Consider the following 18194-nt stretch of genomic DNA (forward strand, 5'->3'; position numbering starts at 1 on the left):
CCAAAGCACGTTCATCTCTGGGACACAGAATCCGTCTCCTTCCTGAGCGGTATGATGGCTGGACATTCCCATGGTGTTTATACTTGTTTATAATTGTTTAAACAGATGAACGTGGCACCTTCAGGCATCTGGAAATTGCACCCAAGGATGAACCAGACTTGTGCAAGTCTACAATTCTCTTCCTGATATCTTGGCTGATTTCTTCTGATTTTCCCATGATGTTACACAAAGAAGCAGTGTGTTTCAGGTGTGCCTTAAAATACATCCACAGGTGTGCCTCTAATTAACTCAAATGTTGTCAATAAACCTATCAGAGGCTTCCAAAGACATGACATCATCATCTGGGCTTTCCCAAATTGTTTAAAGGCATAGTAATCTTAGTGTATGTAAACTTCTGACTCTCAAGTAAATAATAAAAAATTGTCTAAAAAATGATCTCTGTCATTATTCTGCCATTTAACAAATAGAAATAATTTTGGTAATCCTAATTGACCAAAAGCAGGAAAAGTTTAATCTGATTTAATGTTAGACAGTGAGAAAAAAAAGTTTATGTGCCTTTTTATATAGTGTGTGTAAACTTCTGGTTTCAACTGTATCTATAATACTTGGTGTTCATCTTGAAATCTATCAAAACAATAAATGGCACATATTATGTAAGTCTGACTTCATACCAATAGACAAGGACACTTTCTATACCCAGGCAATGCTTTCCCTTTTATTTAGTGTACATACTCGGAATGTAACTGTACCAAAATCTCCTGCTACCATAATACCTCTGTTACAATTCCACGGGACAGTATTTGTTGTGGTCTCAAAAATATTCCAAAGCAACAAGTAAAGACTTGAAAAAAGTGACGTAGCATTTATTGAACAATTGCACTTTGAATATTACAATATGTGCAAAAAGGTGCCATAGGTGTGTATTATGCTTAAAAATATATACTTGTACTTAGGCCTGGGCGATATTGCTTAAATATCATATCATGGTATTTTTCTTGCCTTTGACGGTAACGCATTTATATTATGTCATCACAAAATGAAAAAGAGACATTGCTTTTAAATCCAAATTCAAGTGTTATAAACCCCATTCTCCTCTTTTTATGCATACTGAATTTATGTCTAAGCACTGGAGCACAGAAAAAAAAAGATTTTTAAGTATCTCTATGTTACTTCAGTCTTACTGTGATCCAAGTTTCACATTTCATCTATCCTGCTAGTGTGTGCTGCTAATGACTTGAGCACATTTCCTGATGAGGCAAATGTTCAGAATAAAAGCATTTCTGAAAAATAACAGCCACAGACTTTTATAGTGAAGAGTTTGGTGGAAGTATTGTGTTTAGCATTGATTTAGCTTAGCTTTGGCTGCCATACTGGCGAGTGTATGCAGCTAGTTTAAAGCAGCTTCTCTGACCTCATTTAACTTTGCAGCCTGGATCTTTGATTAATCTTTTTCTTAAAAAAGAAATTCATAAGTTAAAACACACCTTTAAGTGGTTGTTTAAGCCGTTGTAAGATGAATAGCTGCAGTGCTGGGTTCCAGACAGACCAAAACCAGCCGGCTTGTGTTACAGCCCCATGCAAGCTGACAGGGACAGCACACTGACTTTGCTGTAGTACAGCCATCAAACTTTGAGTGGAAAGAACACAAGTGTTGTCTGTTAACAGTGCTAAATTATAACAAGAGTGGGTGACTTTCGGTTAGTTACCTGACTACATGTAATACTAAAGCTAAATGTGCTAATGACAAGACTCAGCCTGAGCTGCCCATCACACACTCCGCCAGCTGTGGGAGCGGATATGCCTCGCGAGTGCATCGCAGCACAAAGTAGGCATTTAAATGGGTGATGACGGTGTTGCAAAAATCTATTCTGTGGCAGAAATTTTTCCGGTGGTGATACTGATGCCGGTTTACCGCCCACCTCTATTCCTACTTTGGCTCCAGCATGGTAACTAACCTTCTAAAACCTTTAAAGGTATTGATAGTGTCAATGAGATGGCACTTCAAGAGGCAAAACGAGTAAGAGGCTATATTTTTTGGTTCAAATGTTATTTAACGCATACCGAAACACTTACCAACTCAGCCTCCTCCACGCAGCCTGTAAATCAATTCTCAGAAGAAGAACTGATTTACAGTAAATAATGCTTAGATTGAGCATAGCAAAATATAAAGTTAAACCAAACGGTGTCGGATCATTGTGTAAACACATGTATTTGCCGATACCAGTACCTGTATTTTCAGCAGTATCGGACATATTTCCACTACTGGTATCAGAATCTGAACAACTCTTAAGATGACAGAACATTAAAGCATGCTGTTTTTGCAACAACTTTCTTTGTGGGTTGTCACTTTTATTAAAAAAAAATTGCAGATAAAGTATTTCATTTTAATCCATACAACACACTTTTTTTGTTTTAGGCAAACCTAAAGCAAACATGAGGGAAAGAGGCTGCAAAGGAAGAAAAAGGAAATCTCCATGTGACTGTGTATCTTGCAAATTGTTACAGCAGATGGGTTATTCTTCACATGCTCCTTCTTGAGCTCACATGAAAAAGTACCCTGAATGTGTGAAGTAAAAGTATGTTTTCTGATGAAGAATATAAATGGGTCAGGGATAACCTAGACCAATGAGCTCTGCAGGGTAGGGATGGCTACAGACCACAACATTTTAAAATGTACTGACAGTAGGCACCACAGTCGCAATTACATAATTGCTGTGGTTTGCAGGTGTATTTTTTTAGACCTGCTGTGAGCAGCATACAAAAGGTCAGGATGGAAATGGTGGAAACCTGAGCCAGAGTTTTCAGTGACTGGTAGTTGGAGCTCACTCAGGCTGTCCACATTTTGAAATGTACTTGGGCCAAAAATTAACCCTTAAATTGTTTCCTGTCTTAGTGAGTGTTGTTGTGCCAGGGGAATGACATTTTAACTGTGTATGTAATGGGTTTTAAAAATGTACTTCTCTATGTGTCATGAGTAACAATAGTTGAAAGAAGGACTGCACAAAAAATTGCAACTTTTTATTTTTGCAATATGAGCTTTTGCAATTGAACATACCAAAATTTTGTATTTTTCCAAATAAAGCCTACATGATAATACATTTCTAATCTCAATCAGTAGTTAGGTTTGCAAAACATGAAACAACCGATAAACATCTGCTATGACTTCTGTTCATGCCCAGATCACCTGCTGATGGCTGGTGCTGGTCCAGAGGGCAGACATTGGCCGATAAGGATGTTAAAGTGATGTCTCTGTGTAGCCTTACTTCTTATGTCGCTTTCACACCTAATCAGTTTGGTTTGCTTGAAACAAACTCAAATTCGTTTGCCAAGTTGGTTCAATTTGTTTGTGCTACTGTGAAAGCTGACCAGTGAACTCAGACCAAACAACCGTACTGAGAACCAGTGTGAGTTTTGACGGCTATTTTTAATTTTAGTCTCAGTCTTAGTCTTTAGATTAAATGCCTTTTAGTTTAAGTAACATTTTAATCATTTCTACCATTTATAGGTTTAGTCTAGTTTTAGTTGACAAAAACTAAAAAACATCTTAGTATAGTTTTAGTCCTTAAAAAGTCCTCAGATTTTTGTCTTAACTTTTAGTCCAAGCGTTTAGTCTCTTGCCTAATTATGGTACCAAACCATGATAGTGTGTTCTATGAACCCTGCCAAACCTGGGATCCCTGTTTTCTACAGCTGAGAGGCAGAAGAGATACAGATGCTTTGTATTTTGACAGATTAGAGAAATAGCATGAATTTTGAATGCTGATGGAAACTTACTGTATTTTCCAGACTAGAAGTCGCTCCGGAGTATAAGTCGCATCAGTCAAAAAATGCGTCATAAAGAGGAAAAAAACATATAAGTTGCACTGGACTATAAGTCGCACTTATTTTGTGTGTTTCTGACACAGCGTTGTCCGTGCTCTGATAGAGAGGCGGTTGCATTGCATGAAGTGGTAACACCAAGAAGACTCACCTGCAAAGTCATTTATATTCCTCTCCTTGGCAACTACCAGGGCGTGGAGACGTAACTGCACCGTTGACAAGCCCCTCCCGGCAGCACGTTGTTCAAGCACCCATCTGTGGACTCGTTCCTCCAGCTCTGGCCATCTTGTTTTCAGCCTGCGATTAGCTTTCGTAGTTTTCTTCATTGCAGTAAAAGTAACCTCTGCTTTTCTCCAGTCCCTCACAAGTTTCTCACTCACTCCAAACTTTCTTTCTGTTTTCTTTAAGTTCATGTTTCAGTTAATTTTTTCAGTGGTACAGGAGCAGCATATAGTTGTCACAAACCTAGAGCGCCCTCTAGTGGCTATAGATGGTAATGTTTACTCCTTGGTTCATGTCAGTCAGTATGAATTAACATTTAAAAACATGTTAATTATAAATATTTTGATATATAAGTCGCACCTGACTATAAGTTGCAGGAAGAGCCAAACTATGAAAAAAAGTGCAACTTGTAGTCCGGAAAATACGGTAATTACATTTTAACTTAGTTTTTGTCAACATGATGAAAACTAGGTATGCACGATATCGGCCTGATATTGGTATTGGTGCATATTAGCTTAAAAAGGCAATTATCCATAGCAGCAGATATCAAAATTTCTGCTGATATAAAAGCGACATTTTGTCTGTGATAGTCAGCTTATATGGACTCTGAATTTTTACCATTTTTACCAATAAGTTAAGGATTTAGGCTGGACCAACAGACCTATGCCAGCTGAGGTCTTTCAAAGTGTGTTTTAAGTACCCAAATTTGTTTCTTTGTCCATCCTTATACATTTAAATGTGTTAAAAGGACTGTTTTAGGTTTGAAGTACATATCTGAATATCAGTATTGGTATCCGCTAGAATTGATCTGTAACTATTCTGTTCTTAGTCAAGTCTTTCACATGGAAAGAAAGTGTCGACAAACATTTGTAGTCAAAGTTTCAGTCGGCAGAATTAACACTGCTTAGAAAACTTTAATTCCACTCTGGTTTGTTGTGTTAGTTGGAGGTCTCACTCCCACTGTGAATGCTTTTGATTTATTACTGGAGAAGTTATGTAACCTAAGATAATTAATTTAAACTGAACTTCTGCCCTCTGTGTCCTGTTTTTTTTACTGACAAAGTAATGGAAAAAAAAACAACAGTATCGTATTAGCCATTGGCTAAATTGTTATTTCAAAAACACTGGTGTCGGCCCTGATTTTTACAATTGATGCATCTCTAGTTTCTTACTAGCTTTCATTTTATTATCTCAATTATTAAAAAAATAATATTGCACATATTTTTTTTCTTCATAAAGTGAAAGCCATACAAAGAAAAAATCTGTTTTATGATATGCACTTTTGATAGCTGCTTTTTACTGATAAAGTCAGCTGCGGCTTATACACCAGAGGGACTTATGTGTCAGTAAAAAGTGCTAAAACATGACGTCATTACTGCAAGTGTGCATAGCTGCCACCATCACACACTGCATTAGACCTAATGTGTTTGAAAATGTATCCCCATTCATCGTGTGTTGCAAGCGTCTGCTTTGGGGGCACTGGTCAGAACGTGCAAGAATACGTAATGAAAGAAACCACACCGACAGTGGTTGGTGCAACCATGCCATAAGCGTGCATTTAAAGCAAACAGGAAGTAAGCTGTAACTTCATTGAACAAATTTTAAATTCTCACACAGGAGGACAGCTTACATCTTTTCCCCTTTAGGAGTTTTCGAAAACAGACTATGGCTTATATACCAGCACAATTTATATACCAGATATTATGGTAGACTTAAAGTCCAAAATGATTTTATTACGATAAAATGAAAATGTCCGATACCTGTATTTAAGTGTAGTGAAAGATCTTCCTGTATTTTCTTATATTGGGGTGTATATGGCATAGAGAAAAGATGAAGAACTGTCACTTTTTCCTAATATTCAGTTCTTTTAAAAATGTGTTGAAGTAGATAATATGTCGAAGTACAGGTGTCATGTTAGTCATAGTGTGAATCATTATTGAAAGTCACAGCTACTGATGGCACTACAAAAATGTGTGACTGACACACTGACATTTTTCCTCCAGCAACCACCTGGAGAAGAGTCTTCAGCTTCTGATGGACAGAGTGGATGACATGAGCCAAGACATTGTCAAATACAACACCTACAGCCGCAACCTGAGCAAGCAGCAGCAGCAGAAGCACCAGGTAAGTCTCACTGAAACACACGTGCTTTCATGAATTGAAACGCATACATCATCTACCACCACAATGAGTAAGCAGCAGCAGAAACATCAGCTTGCCAGGATGAATAAGGAAGGAAATATGTACAAGCATACACGTACGCTGGGGTATTCATACACAGATGCACCTACAGCCTCAAACTCAGCATGAAAACAGCAGGTATATTTCTCTCAGCCATGGATACAGGCAATTGCAGCTATAATCTCAGCAGGCAAGCAGCCTTACCACCGGGTAGCGAAAAAGGAAATACATACACACTACAACCATGGTACTCTAGGCTCACACATCTACATGCACACACTGCAGATCAAAAGTAATAACAGTAAAAGACAGTGGCTATAAATTTATTTATAAATTCAATATCATCTATTTGTGAAAGCTAAATAGATAAACCCAGACTCATACATTGCTGCTGTCTCACACACATCATTCATTTCAGCTTGTTGCCTGCAAAGAAGAAAATCATCAATAGAGCATGCTGTCTAGAAACTGTTGCAGTGACCCAGTGACGTCTGAACAGCCAGAACTGATTGGCATTTCAGTCCTTTATCTGCACAGGAAGCACTCTTCACTTTAACAGTGGACCTAAGCAGAACTAGCTCGGGGCTTGTGTTTTCTGCAGGCAGTAAAATGAACATGATTGGCTTTTGCCTGGTTGTCGTTCACATGGCATCAGAAGACTTTTGCAGTCATGCTTTTTTGCAATTTTTTGACTTGTAGAGACACTAAACTCCTTTTTAAGTCTTTGTGGCTCAGCGGGTTGTGTGGGCTAAAAGCTGGGTCCCATTCAATACAAAGAGCCCACTATTACTGTCCTAGCATCAGAGAGTGTAATTTTGTGAATGGACTGAGTGGTAAAAAAACAACAGGTAAGAAGGGACAATTTCTTTAAAAGCTGCAGAATTGACTTCTTCAATGGAAATCAAAACTTGTGATGAATGAGTTATTTCTAGGGCTGACATCTTTCATTCGGTTGGTCACAGTTGGCTGATATGCTCTCACTGCACCAGGATTCCTGTTTGTCATGTGAGAACGAAACAACGGAGGGATTGGCTGACTAAATGACAGACACACAGCAGGAGGCAGAGAGGAGCAATGCAGCGCTAGGCAATACAGGCAGAGAGGCACACACAAAGGAATGAAGAACATGTGATATTCTGATTGTTTAACTTGGAAACAACATCTTAAACTGGACACATTGATGCAGGATGATTGTATTGAAGTGGCAGTACTAAGCGCTCGGCTCTGCCCTCCTTGAGAGCCCCATCTCCCGTGGCCTGTTTAATGCGTCATCAGATTTAAATGTTCACATCAGTGTCAGCATCTGGTAGAGAGAGAAAGCAGAGGAGAGAAAAGACAATGTGTCCTGGTGATTAAGTTCCGACCAGCCGATCAGGATATTTGTTGCTAAATAGTTATCGTGCTATGATCATGGAAAATACATAGTTAAAGGCAGGTGATCGCTGATCGCCTCTGAGTCAGCTGTTGTTTTAGCACAGAAGAATGAGAAAAAATTAATAAATAGTGCTGCACGATGATTATTTTTTGAACCAATAATTTCCTACTCCTGATGGCCGGTAACTGGTAAGAACCGATCATTTTTTTCAATTGTTGATTTAAAAAAAAAAAAAAGAAGTTTATCTGATGTGTTTATGCACATCTGGGGATAAGAAGGGGTTAATATGTAGTGAGCAAAGGTATTTATAACTAATTCTAACTGAAATCACTGGTGTTTACATCAAAAAAACAAAGAAGAATTTGGACTTTACAGCTGTTATTTTTTTTAATTAAACATTTGTGTACCAAACAAAGTACAACATACACAAAAAGCTGACATAGGTTTTTTTCCTTTGCCCTTGAAATTAATTTAAGTATCTAGACAACTGATCAAATCTGACATTTCAATAAACTAAACAAGAATTCAGCTGACTTATGTCAAATCTGACATAAAACCAAATGACAACAGGCTGTCATGCTAACAAATGGAGATGTTTGGGGGTCTGGTTTTTGTTTGTTTTTTGCTGCATAAGTCAGAAATAAATAGAGCCAAAGTTTTCTATAAAGATTATGCATTGACATAAGCCATATCAGAAATAGGTTAAAATGTTGAGTACACCATGGTCTGTGGCTAAACTTCTTTCTTAATGTTGATCAGACTAAATGAAATCACATCAAACAGAGCAGGCAGGGATATGTCAAAGTAGCGGTGGATCAGAAGACTGTCAGACTGATTTTGTTGTTATAACGTTGCGCCTTTTGGCTCTGGCGAACTTTTTGCAGTTTCCAATGCCTGCTGAATCAGCACTCTGCCTGAAACTAGCCTTTGACTTGGTCCTAATGCCCGAGACTTAGGCTAGTCACTACTGCGGCTTCGTTTAAACGCTGTTACAATGATGAATTTTAAGTGACTTATAAGATCTGTCGAGGACTGGTTTCCACTCTTTGGGATATTTGCGGGGCAAATTTTGTGAACACTGTAGTGTTATTCTACCCATAAATACTGAATAACTCCGCCAGTACCGCCTTGTTGTTAACCTCTATAAGCCTCTTAGCACTGAGGCTGCTTCCTCTTCTTCTCTGGTGCTTAACAGCGGGTCTCATACTGCAGCACCACCTACTGTTTCGGAATGTGTAGTCTCGTGAGAATGAAAACAAACGCCTTTATTATCGATGGATTTTATCTGTTAATTTTTATTATCGGAATGATAAAAATATTAAAATATATGCAATATCGGCCGATAATTTATCGGTACCGATAATTATCGTGCATCCCTTTAAATAAATAATGCTTCATAAGGCTTATGTTAATTATTAGGATCATTCAGACTACCAGAAGGGTGCATTGAGGAACCTGTCATGAATAAAGCTGATTCTGGGTGTAACTGCAGTCGACCAAGATTTTCTTTGATTAACTACAGCCCTAGTTATTTGAGATCAAGTATCTCATTTTCATGATATTTCTGATTTTGACTTTGGATCATTGATTTTTTTCAAAAATGGATGACATGTCTTAGCATCTTCCTTTTGTATTAAAATGAGGTAATTATTCACTGAATTAGAGACTGATTGGTGAGCCATGGTATCGGTTTCCCACGCCTTCTTTGTATCAAAACACACATTTAACTCAACAGTAGAATTGCATTAAAAAAAAAAAAAACCTGAATAGACACACAGAATAGATTTGTGTCTATCTGAAGTCAACGCTTGCAGTAATAGAAAATTCAATGACATGTCAGTGTTAGTATTTTGATATTAACTAAAGCTCCTTATCACTTTTCCTGCACATTATTTTGCACTCATAGTTGTAGATGATCACTAGGATATATTTTGTCTTCACTAATAATAAACTTTAGGGGTGTTCTGGCACACACAGGACACGGTATGGTTCCCACCTCAATTTTGGGGTCCGGTTCAACTCTGATTTTCACAATTGCTCCTTCACTATCAGTGGCGTATGATTTCATTTCATTGATTGAATTCTGTCCCATCTGTTAACATGGAGGAGGTGCAGCTTATGACATATACTGCAGCCAGTCAGCAGGGGGTGCTCTGAATGTTGTGGTGTCATTTTTCAGGAGCTGCTGTGTTGTTCAGGTTTCTTTACAGTCTGCTTTGGCTCAGAATAAGAATTCTCATCAGAATTTAAACAAACAAAAAAAATTTTTTTTCTCTGTAAATACTTTACCACTACTGACGTGCTAATTACTTCTAAAGCTGCTCAGCTCTTTGCAGATCACTGCCTTGGTCACATTTCTTTTTCTCAGTGGTGTCCAAAGTAATGGACCCTTCCCTCCCTATTTCCTGTCAAAGAGTCATTCATTTTTATTTGTTAGAGGGGTCACTTCTGTAATAAAGTTATTAATTTCTACCTATGTGAAGCACAGTAGGTTTAAGGTCTCGCAGAATGAATCATGCTTATTTTAATAGCACTGACACCTTGGGATACCTGAATCATACACTCAATAATGGCATTAATTAATAGTTAAATTTCAATAAGTTGAGTAAATCTCCTGTTTTTCTTCCTTTTTCTCTATCAGTTAGACACATCACAAACTCAAAATGCAGTACTAAGCAGCAGCACAAGTACCCAGTCATACACAAGTCCCATGTGCTGAAGACTAGACACGCATACCACCTACAAGCACAAACTCACCCAGAAGCGCCAAAAAGACCAGAACAAACCGTACAGACTCAAAGATGAAGAGTCAGCCATGTACCATCTGCAACTACAACCTCAGCCAGATGCATCACAAACAACCAGCAAACACACAGGCGCACACTCATACACACACTCATTACTCAGGAAAATGGAAGCGGGGAGGCTCAAGGTGACTCAGTGTTGTGCGGCGAGTGAGCGCGCACCAACTTACACCTACGTTCAAACAACTACATTATTCTGTCATTATCCTCTGCAAGTGGAAACGAGGAAACGTCTGAAATATTAATGATAATCCGACTGAGTCATCATCTCCTGGGCCGACGGAGGATAAAATCGCCGCCAAGTCCACACACATTTGGCAGACAGTTAACAAACACGAGCGTGCATCCACAGGTAGTCCACCATATGCACACAACACATTTAGAACCTGGGCCATAGAGGAACACACACCTACGCAGCCACACATCCCCCGGCCAATCACCCAAGCTCCGACCATTATGATCCATCATCCTCCCCTCCCGACCTTCTCCCCATCACATCCCCAAAGCCTTACCAGCTCACACGCACAGTCATGTCATACACAGTATCACAGAGGCAGACACCCTCTGTTTTTTTCTCATTTCATAAAATTCCTCACAATGAATGAACACAAACCAGAGACAAAGGAAAGTGGACCTCTAATGCACCTTTCAGACATCTGCTGTACTTGCTCCATGTAATCTTGTTCCATTGACCCTGCTGCTCCGCAGACAAATGGAAACTTGGTAATCATCATAGAAAGTTGCAAAAAGGAGCCGTGCTGAGAGGGCTCCATATATCATTTAGAGCTCTCTGAATTTGGCAAAAGTGTAAACCTAGGCACAAACTGTGGCTGAGTTAGTCTTTGTATCAAAGAATGTAAGTCTTACTCCAAATCTCACAGATTTTGGTGTTTGTTAGGGATGCATGATAATGGAGTTTTATCTAGCTGATATTTCTTAGCAAATTTTTGCAGATACGAATATCAATATGGATGTGTACAAGATTTTTCCTTAAACTCCACAAACTTAATGCCTGTCTTATATTTATTTGATTTGATTTTAATTACCTCCGCCAAGGAAGTTATGTGATTGGGTGGGTTTGTTTGTTTGTTTGTTCGTTCGTTAGTTCGTTTGTTAGCAACATAACTCAAAAAGTCATGGACAGATTTTCATGAAATTTTCAGGAAATGTCAGAAATGGCATAAGTAAGAAGTGATTAGATTTTGGGAGTGATCCGGATCACCATCTGGAGCCAGGGATTTTTTGAAGGATTCTGTACTATTGGGAGATAGGGCTGCACTGTTACCACTTTACACCAGGAGATGGCGGACATGAGTAACTTATCCAAAGTTTTGGAGTTTATAGAGTTTGAAAGATGCGTGCCCGGTCGAGGAGATGAGTTGGAGCGTAACAGAGAGAAAGACAGCAAATTGTAGCGAAAATACTCACAATGCTGTGAGGAATAGAGGAATATTCACCCTCTGCCATGACTTTCACATGTAGCGAAACCAATGCTTTGCCTCACCGTGTCTCCAGCCCACCAGGGAGGGAGTAATCGGCAAGTTAGATTTTGGGAGTGATCCGGATCACCGTCTGGATCCAGGAATGTTTTTAAAGGATTCTGTACTATTGGGAGTACTATAGGGCTGATGGCAGAGGTCTGCGCTCTCTGAGTGCTTTTCTAGTTTGACCATTGTATCATGCATAAACAATATGCCCTGCCAACACAGGCTGACAAGAGACCATTATTAATAGAAAAAGACCAGAAACCAAAAGTAGATGCTTGGTAGAATAATACTGAAGCAACAGATGGGAAATGCGTTTTTTAAATATTCAGCCATCATTTCTTAACAAAAAAAGATAAGATTTTGTATAACTATTATTTTAATTTAAAACAATATCTTTTTTCCATTATTTTCAGCAGCGCTGGTTTTAATGCGATGCTACTGCCAGATGGTGGCTGTAGCGCATCAGACCTCTGTTTGCTAACCACCATAAGATAACGTGGGAAGGGAGATGAAAACAGTGATGTTGAGTGATACAAGAGCAAAAGAAACAATTTTTGCTTCTCTTAATTTAAGAAATGATTCATTTAATGCAACAGTTTTATGAAAACAATCAATTTAAAAAATATTCAACTTACTGCTGTCAAGTACAAGTGTCAAGTGTTTCTTTAGTTAATCTTGGCACAAATCAATGCTTAATCTGTAAGGCTGATACTGATATAATGATATGTGTTAGAAGTCGTATTAGTTGAAAATTCTGTCTGTAAAAGGACAGCCAGAAAACAATTCTAGCACAACCTCTCGTGCCACTATCATTCTAATAAATGCAGATGTGCATACTGGGCCATCTCTTGCAGTCTTTGAATTTTCTTCAAATAGGGCCAGTGACTTTAAAAGACATTTATATTTAGTTGAACTACACATCCCTAATAGCAGATTTTAATAGACGATTTATCAGAGGTGCATAAATATCTGCAGATATTTTAATATCCGCTTATACCAACATTATACTAATAATTTTGTGTATCTCTAGTATTTGTTCTACCTTTGTTTTTAACATCAGCACAAGCAAACAAAACTCATCCGATCAGATTTTTTAATGTAATGAATGTATAGATCATGTGAACTCAGAAATCCAGGTTAATCACCAAAGATGCCGTTATTATTGCCTGATTTAGAAGTATTATTCCAGTCATTGGTTCTAAGCCTTATTAATGTTTTTCATTAGTAATCAGAAAACAAATTAAAAGCATGTTGAATCGTTTCTGAAGGGTTATTTGTCGCAGTGGATCCTAACAAGATTAACAGCTGCCAAGGAGTCTGTGGAAAATCAAGAAAAAGGTCATCAGTTCCAGCTTCATCCCTGTAGAAAATTCCCATCTAGGCTCTCGTGTGGAAAAGCATGGGAGGGATGGATACGTTTAATGGTTTAATGGTCTGATGACTTTATGGCTGACTTGGTGTGAAACTGTCCATTGAAAAGTTGACCTCATCCTGATATGCATAATTAATTATTTTTAAATAAAAGGTGAGGTTATCCAAAGGCGATCCAAGGATTATAATCAAGATCAGTCAACCACAACAAGCCCTCATATGGAGGAAATGAACATAATTCGCTTAAAAAGAAATCATCCATTAGGAAGAAGATTCTATTCAATAGAGCTTTATTGTGACATTGAAAGTAGGAAATTTAAACTGGTGTATAAACTACTACTTTTGAAACATAAAAAACTTAAATCCATATGTTCCCCTGTGCACAAAATTGATACTAAGAGCATACCTTCTGTTGATGGCATTAGGAGGGAATGTGTGAGCTCAAAGAAAGCAGCACATCCAGACAGTTTCAGTGGGCAGATCCTCTAATTATGTGCTGACCAACTAAAGCCATTGTTCTCAATGCCAATTATCCTGTCAGAAACATGCACTTTGAAAAAGTCCACCATTATTTAGTAATTAAGAAATAGTCCTATCAACCTAAATGACTACCACTTAGGGCATTAACTCCTAAGGTCCTCTTCATTATAATGAAGAGCTTTGAACGGTTGATGAAGGAATACATATGCTTCTCCACAGAGTTGCAGCAAATAATTAATTTAATCAATAACAATCTGTGATTAGAAGTGTTGGCATTAAATGTATTCTTCAGTTTTTTTATGTCGATTATTGCATCACTCTCTGGGGTGCAGAGCTGTTTACATCAAACTCAGACAGTTGATCAGCTTCACTTTCTTTAGCTTCAACTTCTAGCTGCTATACAGCCAGTGTAGCTGTCTCTCCTCCATACCTCCATATTAAAGTGCATGTATTTGAATACAACGCCATTACAGTCCCTGTTGGTGAAATGGTCAGGCGGCCAAACAACATGTAGTTTTCCTTTTTGTTTTTTGTTAAATGATGTGTTATTTCTTATTTCACCATCTGCATGACACTTGTGTTCTGTTTTTAATAAAGGGTTGGTAATGTTTTAAAACGTATCAGACTCATCGATTGAAACCAATGAATGGATTATTAAAATGATCATTATAAAATAATCAGCCCAATTACTCACTGCTCTGCAAATTAGGAAAAAAAGATACAGTTAGTCAATCCATCCACTTGGTCAGTATCATAAAACACATCTTCAGTACCTAGACAAAAGAGGGATCTATGTGAGGTTGGGTTTATTGGCGACTCTTCTGCAGCTCATGGCTTTACTGTAGTTCCACCCTGATATTTTTCAAAGTACAAGGGCCTAAAATGACTCAAGCAATGGATATCTCCCTGTGCATGGAGATCTTGACTTTTAAGGGTGCAGTTCTCACATGTTTAACGTTTGCTCCAGCAGCACTCACCTGTTCCCCCCTGGGAGATCAGGTAGTGGAAAGCTTTGTTTCGTCTTTGAGAGACTCATGCTAAAGTGCAGCATCTATTCTGGAAGTCACTTATTAAATCTCTAAAAACCTTTAAGAATCAGAAATACTCTTTAAACAATGGTAAGAAAAAAGCTTTCAAAGCTACTGACAGCTGAATAGTGCTTGGCCAGACAAGAGTGTCCGACCCTCACAGGGGTGAACTGTAGAGTTGCATGGCCACAGGCAGGAATGACCTCCTGCAGCGTTTTTTGGAGCATCTGTAGTCCAGATACTGAAAATTTTACAATACTTTTTACCCTTGATACTATAGCCAAACACAAACACCCCCAGCATGAGTTGGGCTGGTTCCAGCAGCATGCTGAGGAGATACATCCCTGCAGCAGGTATTTGAAGGTTTATGAAAGTTGAGGGGGAAAGAGATGCAACAAAATCTATAGAAAACCTCCTGCAGTCTGTAAAAGAACTCCTGATATGGGACTGGATCATTTTCCACTGACATGTCTTCAAACGTAAAGGCGAAGTTCCACAGGAGTCAAGTCTTCAATCAAATTCAGACTTTGTGTTGCACTTAAAAATTACTTTTCCCCTCGCAGTGCTAAACGTCACAGAGCCTGAGCAATGAAAATGTTGCTCTCTCTTCTAAATGCTGACTCAAAGGAGGATGTTTTATATTTGTACTTAAATCAGATCAGTTGTGTTTGTTATACTTTGATACCAACTTCCAGTGGGATTTGTTCAGACATTTTAGGCTCTGTTTGTCTATATTTATATACGGGAAGTGGAGCACAACTGCAAACTGCCTTATTATCCATGTCTCCTAAATTTGCACACATTAGCATTTTGATGCGGCACAGTCGTGATGTGACACATCGGAAGGAAAAAGAAAACTGGAGGAGGATCGATTCATTTGAACAAATAGTTACATTTTCATTTATTGTTCATTTGAGCAGGTTTTTTTGTCACCCGCATAGGTACTCAGTGGGATGCTTGGTTGAAAGCACTCGTTCTTTCCACATCGTTTTTCTTCTCCTAGTCTACTACAGCCTCCCATCCCACCAGTCTGTGTGTCGGTCTTTTTCTCCATCTCGGCAAATTAACAAGGCTTTTAGGATCTCCAGAGACCCGGCACCTTACTGATTTACCGACTGTCAGCCCTCCACAAATCACTCCATCCCTGTCAGCACTTATAACTCTGCTCTCTGTCTCTTTCTCTTCTTTCATCACCATGTTGCTTTACATCTCACTCCCTTCCTGTAACTGTTTCCAGGCCATTCCAATTCTCTTTGTTCTTTGTCTTTCTTTGTGTTTTTTTACTATCAGCTGTCAGTTTGTGCCGTCTGTGGTAGCTATATCACTCCCTTTCTTGTTATTCCACCTTTTCCCATTCCTGACTTTGTCTTTTCATCCTCACATTTTCTACTCCCACACTAAACCTTTTTATTAACTGACTTAATATGGAGCCCAAAATTCTGATTGTTGTTGTTTGAGAGTCCAAACAGGACAAAAAAAGCTCCATTTATTCACAGAATAAAAAGGCTCAAAATGACTGATTTCGACTGGTAGAGAAGCCTTTAATGAATCGATCAAAGATTCATCCTGAATACCTTCTGGCGCTGTTCTTTCTCTGTTTTGGCCTGTATGCTTGGAGACATACATTGTTGAAAATGTTCTTTGTGTTAACTGGTTTAGTTGGGAACTAAACATAACTGCAGCTACACTGACAGGAAAGATGATTTCTCACAAGTCAAAGAGACGTGTCTAAATAGGTCAGTGCTGAAACAAAGTCCTTGATGAGGATGAATGCATGGTGTTTTCATGTCTTTTCCACGTCACACTGTTGCTGTTTCAATTAAATGCATCAACGCATGTAAACACCAGAGCTTATTAAATCAGGCTTCGTGCAAACAGTTGACCTGAAATCTTCAATCAGAGTTGTTTCAATCAGAATGATTAACAAATACTGGGCTGTTGTTTCTCCCTTTAATTTTCTCCTCACATTCTCATTTATCCAAACCTTCTTTTCCATATCCTGTTTTTCTTTTCTTCCTTTCCCTCTCTAACACAACCCCTTTTTCTCTCCATATCTCTCTCTCCAGTACCTTCAGAGGCGCCAACAGGAGAACGCCCAACGGCAGAGCAGAGGAGAGCCTCCGCTGCCTGAGGAGGACATCAGCAAAATGTTCAAGCCCCCCCAGCCCCCACCACGCATGGACACGCTGCTTATTGCAGGTACGCAAACACCGAAACACGTACACCCCTCTTTGTCTCCACCACAGAGACTTCCCCTCCCTCCTCGCTTCAAACTCCATCAGCCGCCTCTGCTCCTCTCACAGGAGCCCAGGTTCTGTTTTGTAATTATCTCCAACATTATCTTGAAATTACATTAATTTAAAGTTTATTGACTCAATCTCCAACTCGACCGTTGCTTCCCCCGCCACCTCACGCTGTTCAGCTCTCCACATCTGACAGCATTCAGATCCTTCCGTTTACTCTGCTTCCTCACTAATTTCGTGTTTTGCTCTGCTGTTGTTCTCCCCCCTCCCTCTGCTGCCCCCGCTTGTTTGTGTACTTTTCTGTGTACATATGTACGTATGAATGTATGTATGCACATTTCTGTGGGTGTGTTTTCTGTGTGGGGGCGTGTGAATGCATGTTGCTTCCCCTCCAACAGGGCAAATTAACACCTACTGCCAGAACGTGAAGGAATTCACATCGCAGAACCTTGGGAAGCTGTTCATGGCGGAGGCTCTCCAAGAACACAACTAAAAGAAAAAAAGACATGCAAAACCATCAGCAAGAGAGGGAATGAAGGTGCATAGAAGATGGAGAAGAGGAATAAAGGTGACAGAGATGCAACAACTAGAGAAACACCGCCAACTTCTTTTTTTTCTAGGAATTATTCATTGTTTTTAATTCTGACTACATCTTGGATACAGAATTATCTTTTAAGATCCCTTGATATTGATTGAAATAAAATTCTTGCATCTCTAAATCATCTCTGCCTCTGTGTTTGTTGTAACAGTTGAACTGATTCTGCTTCTCATGATAATTGCAGCATATTTTATTGCAGCCTTGAACAAGAATATTTAATTTTGTGCTCACTCCTGCTGAAAATGAGGCGTGATAGAAAAGAATTATACAGCACAATGGTATTAAATGATCTTTTATAGTGTCATACTTTTCATGTTGTTCTTCAAACATCAAGCAGGTGGAAACAGTTTGCAGATTTGCTTAAAGACTCAGTTTGCACAGTGGGAGCATTGATAGACCTGCGACAAAAGTATATGTGAAAGTAAAGGGTTAAATTAAATACCAGTTTCATGTCTCTATCTCCACTCTCAGTACTAAATACACTTTTGATTTTGTCTTCTAGTTTTCTTTTTATCTGAAGTGCAATTACACAATGCAGCAGAGACTGCCATTCCTCCACACAGGTAGCAATTAGCATTTGCTTATT

At 38.8% G+C, this 18194-nt stretch overlaps 1 protein-coding gene across 1 annotated transcript in view; it reads left to right on the plus strand.

The window, feature by feature from the left end:
• The window catches only part of LOC121513694 (eukaryotic translation initiation factor 3 subunit H), a 126616-nt gene extending 108887 nt beyond the window's left edge, over positions 1-17729 (plus strand). The window contains exons 6-8 of the mRNA XM_041793613.1: positions 6045-6165; positions 16834-16966; positions 17409-17729. Coding sequence (XP_041649547.1) covers positions 6045-6165; positions 16834-16966; positions 17409-17503 — 349 coding nt within the window. The 3' untranslated portion in view covers positions 17504-17729. The remainder of the gene's footprint in view (positions 1-6044; positions 6166-16833; positions 16967-17408) is intronic.
• Positions 17730-18194: the final 465 nt, after the last annotated feature.

This window comes from Cheilinus undulatus, linkage group 8 (genome assembly GCF_018320785.1).
Source record: "Cheilinus undulatus linkage group 8, ASM1832078v1, whole genome shotgun sequence".
In the NCBI taxonomy this organism is placed as follows: Eukaryota; Metazoa; Chordata; class Actinopteri; order Labriformes; family Labridae; genus Cheilinus; species Cheilinus undulatus.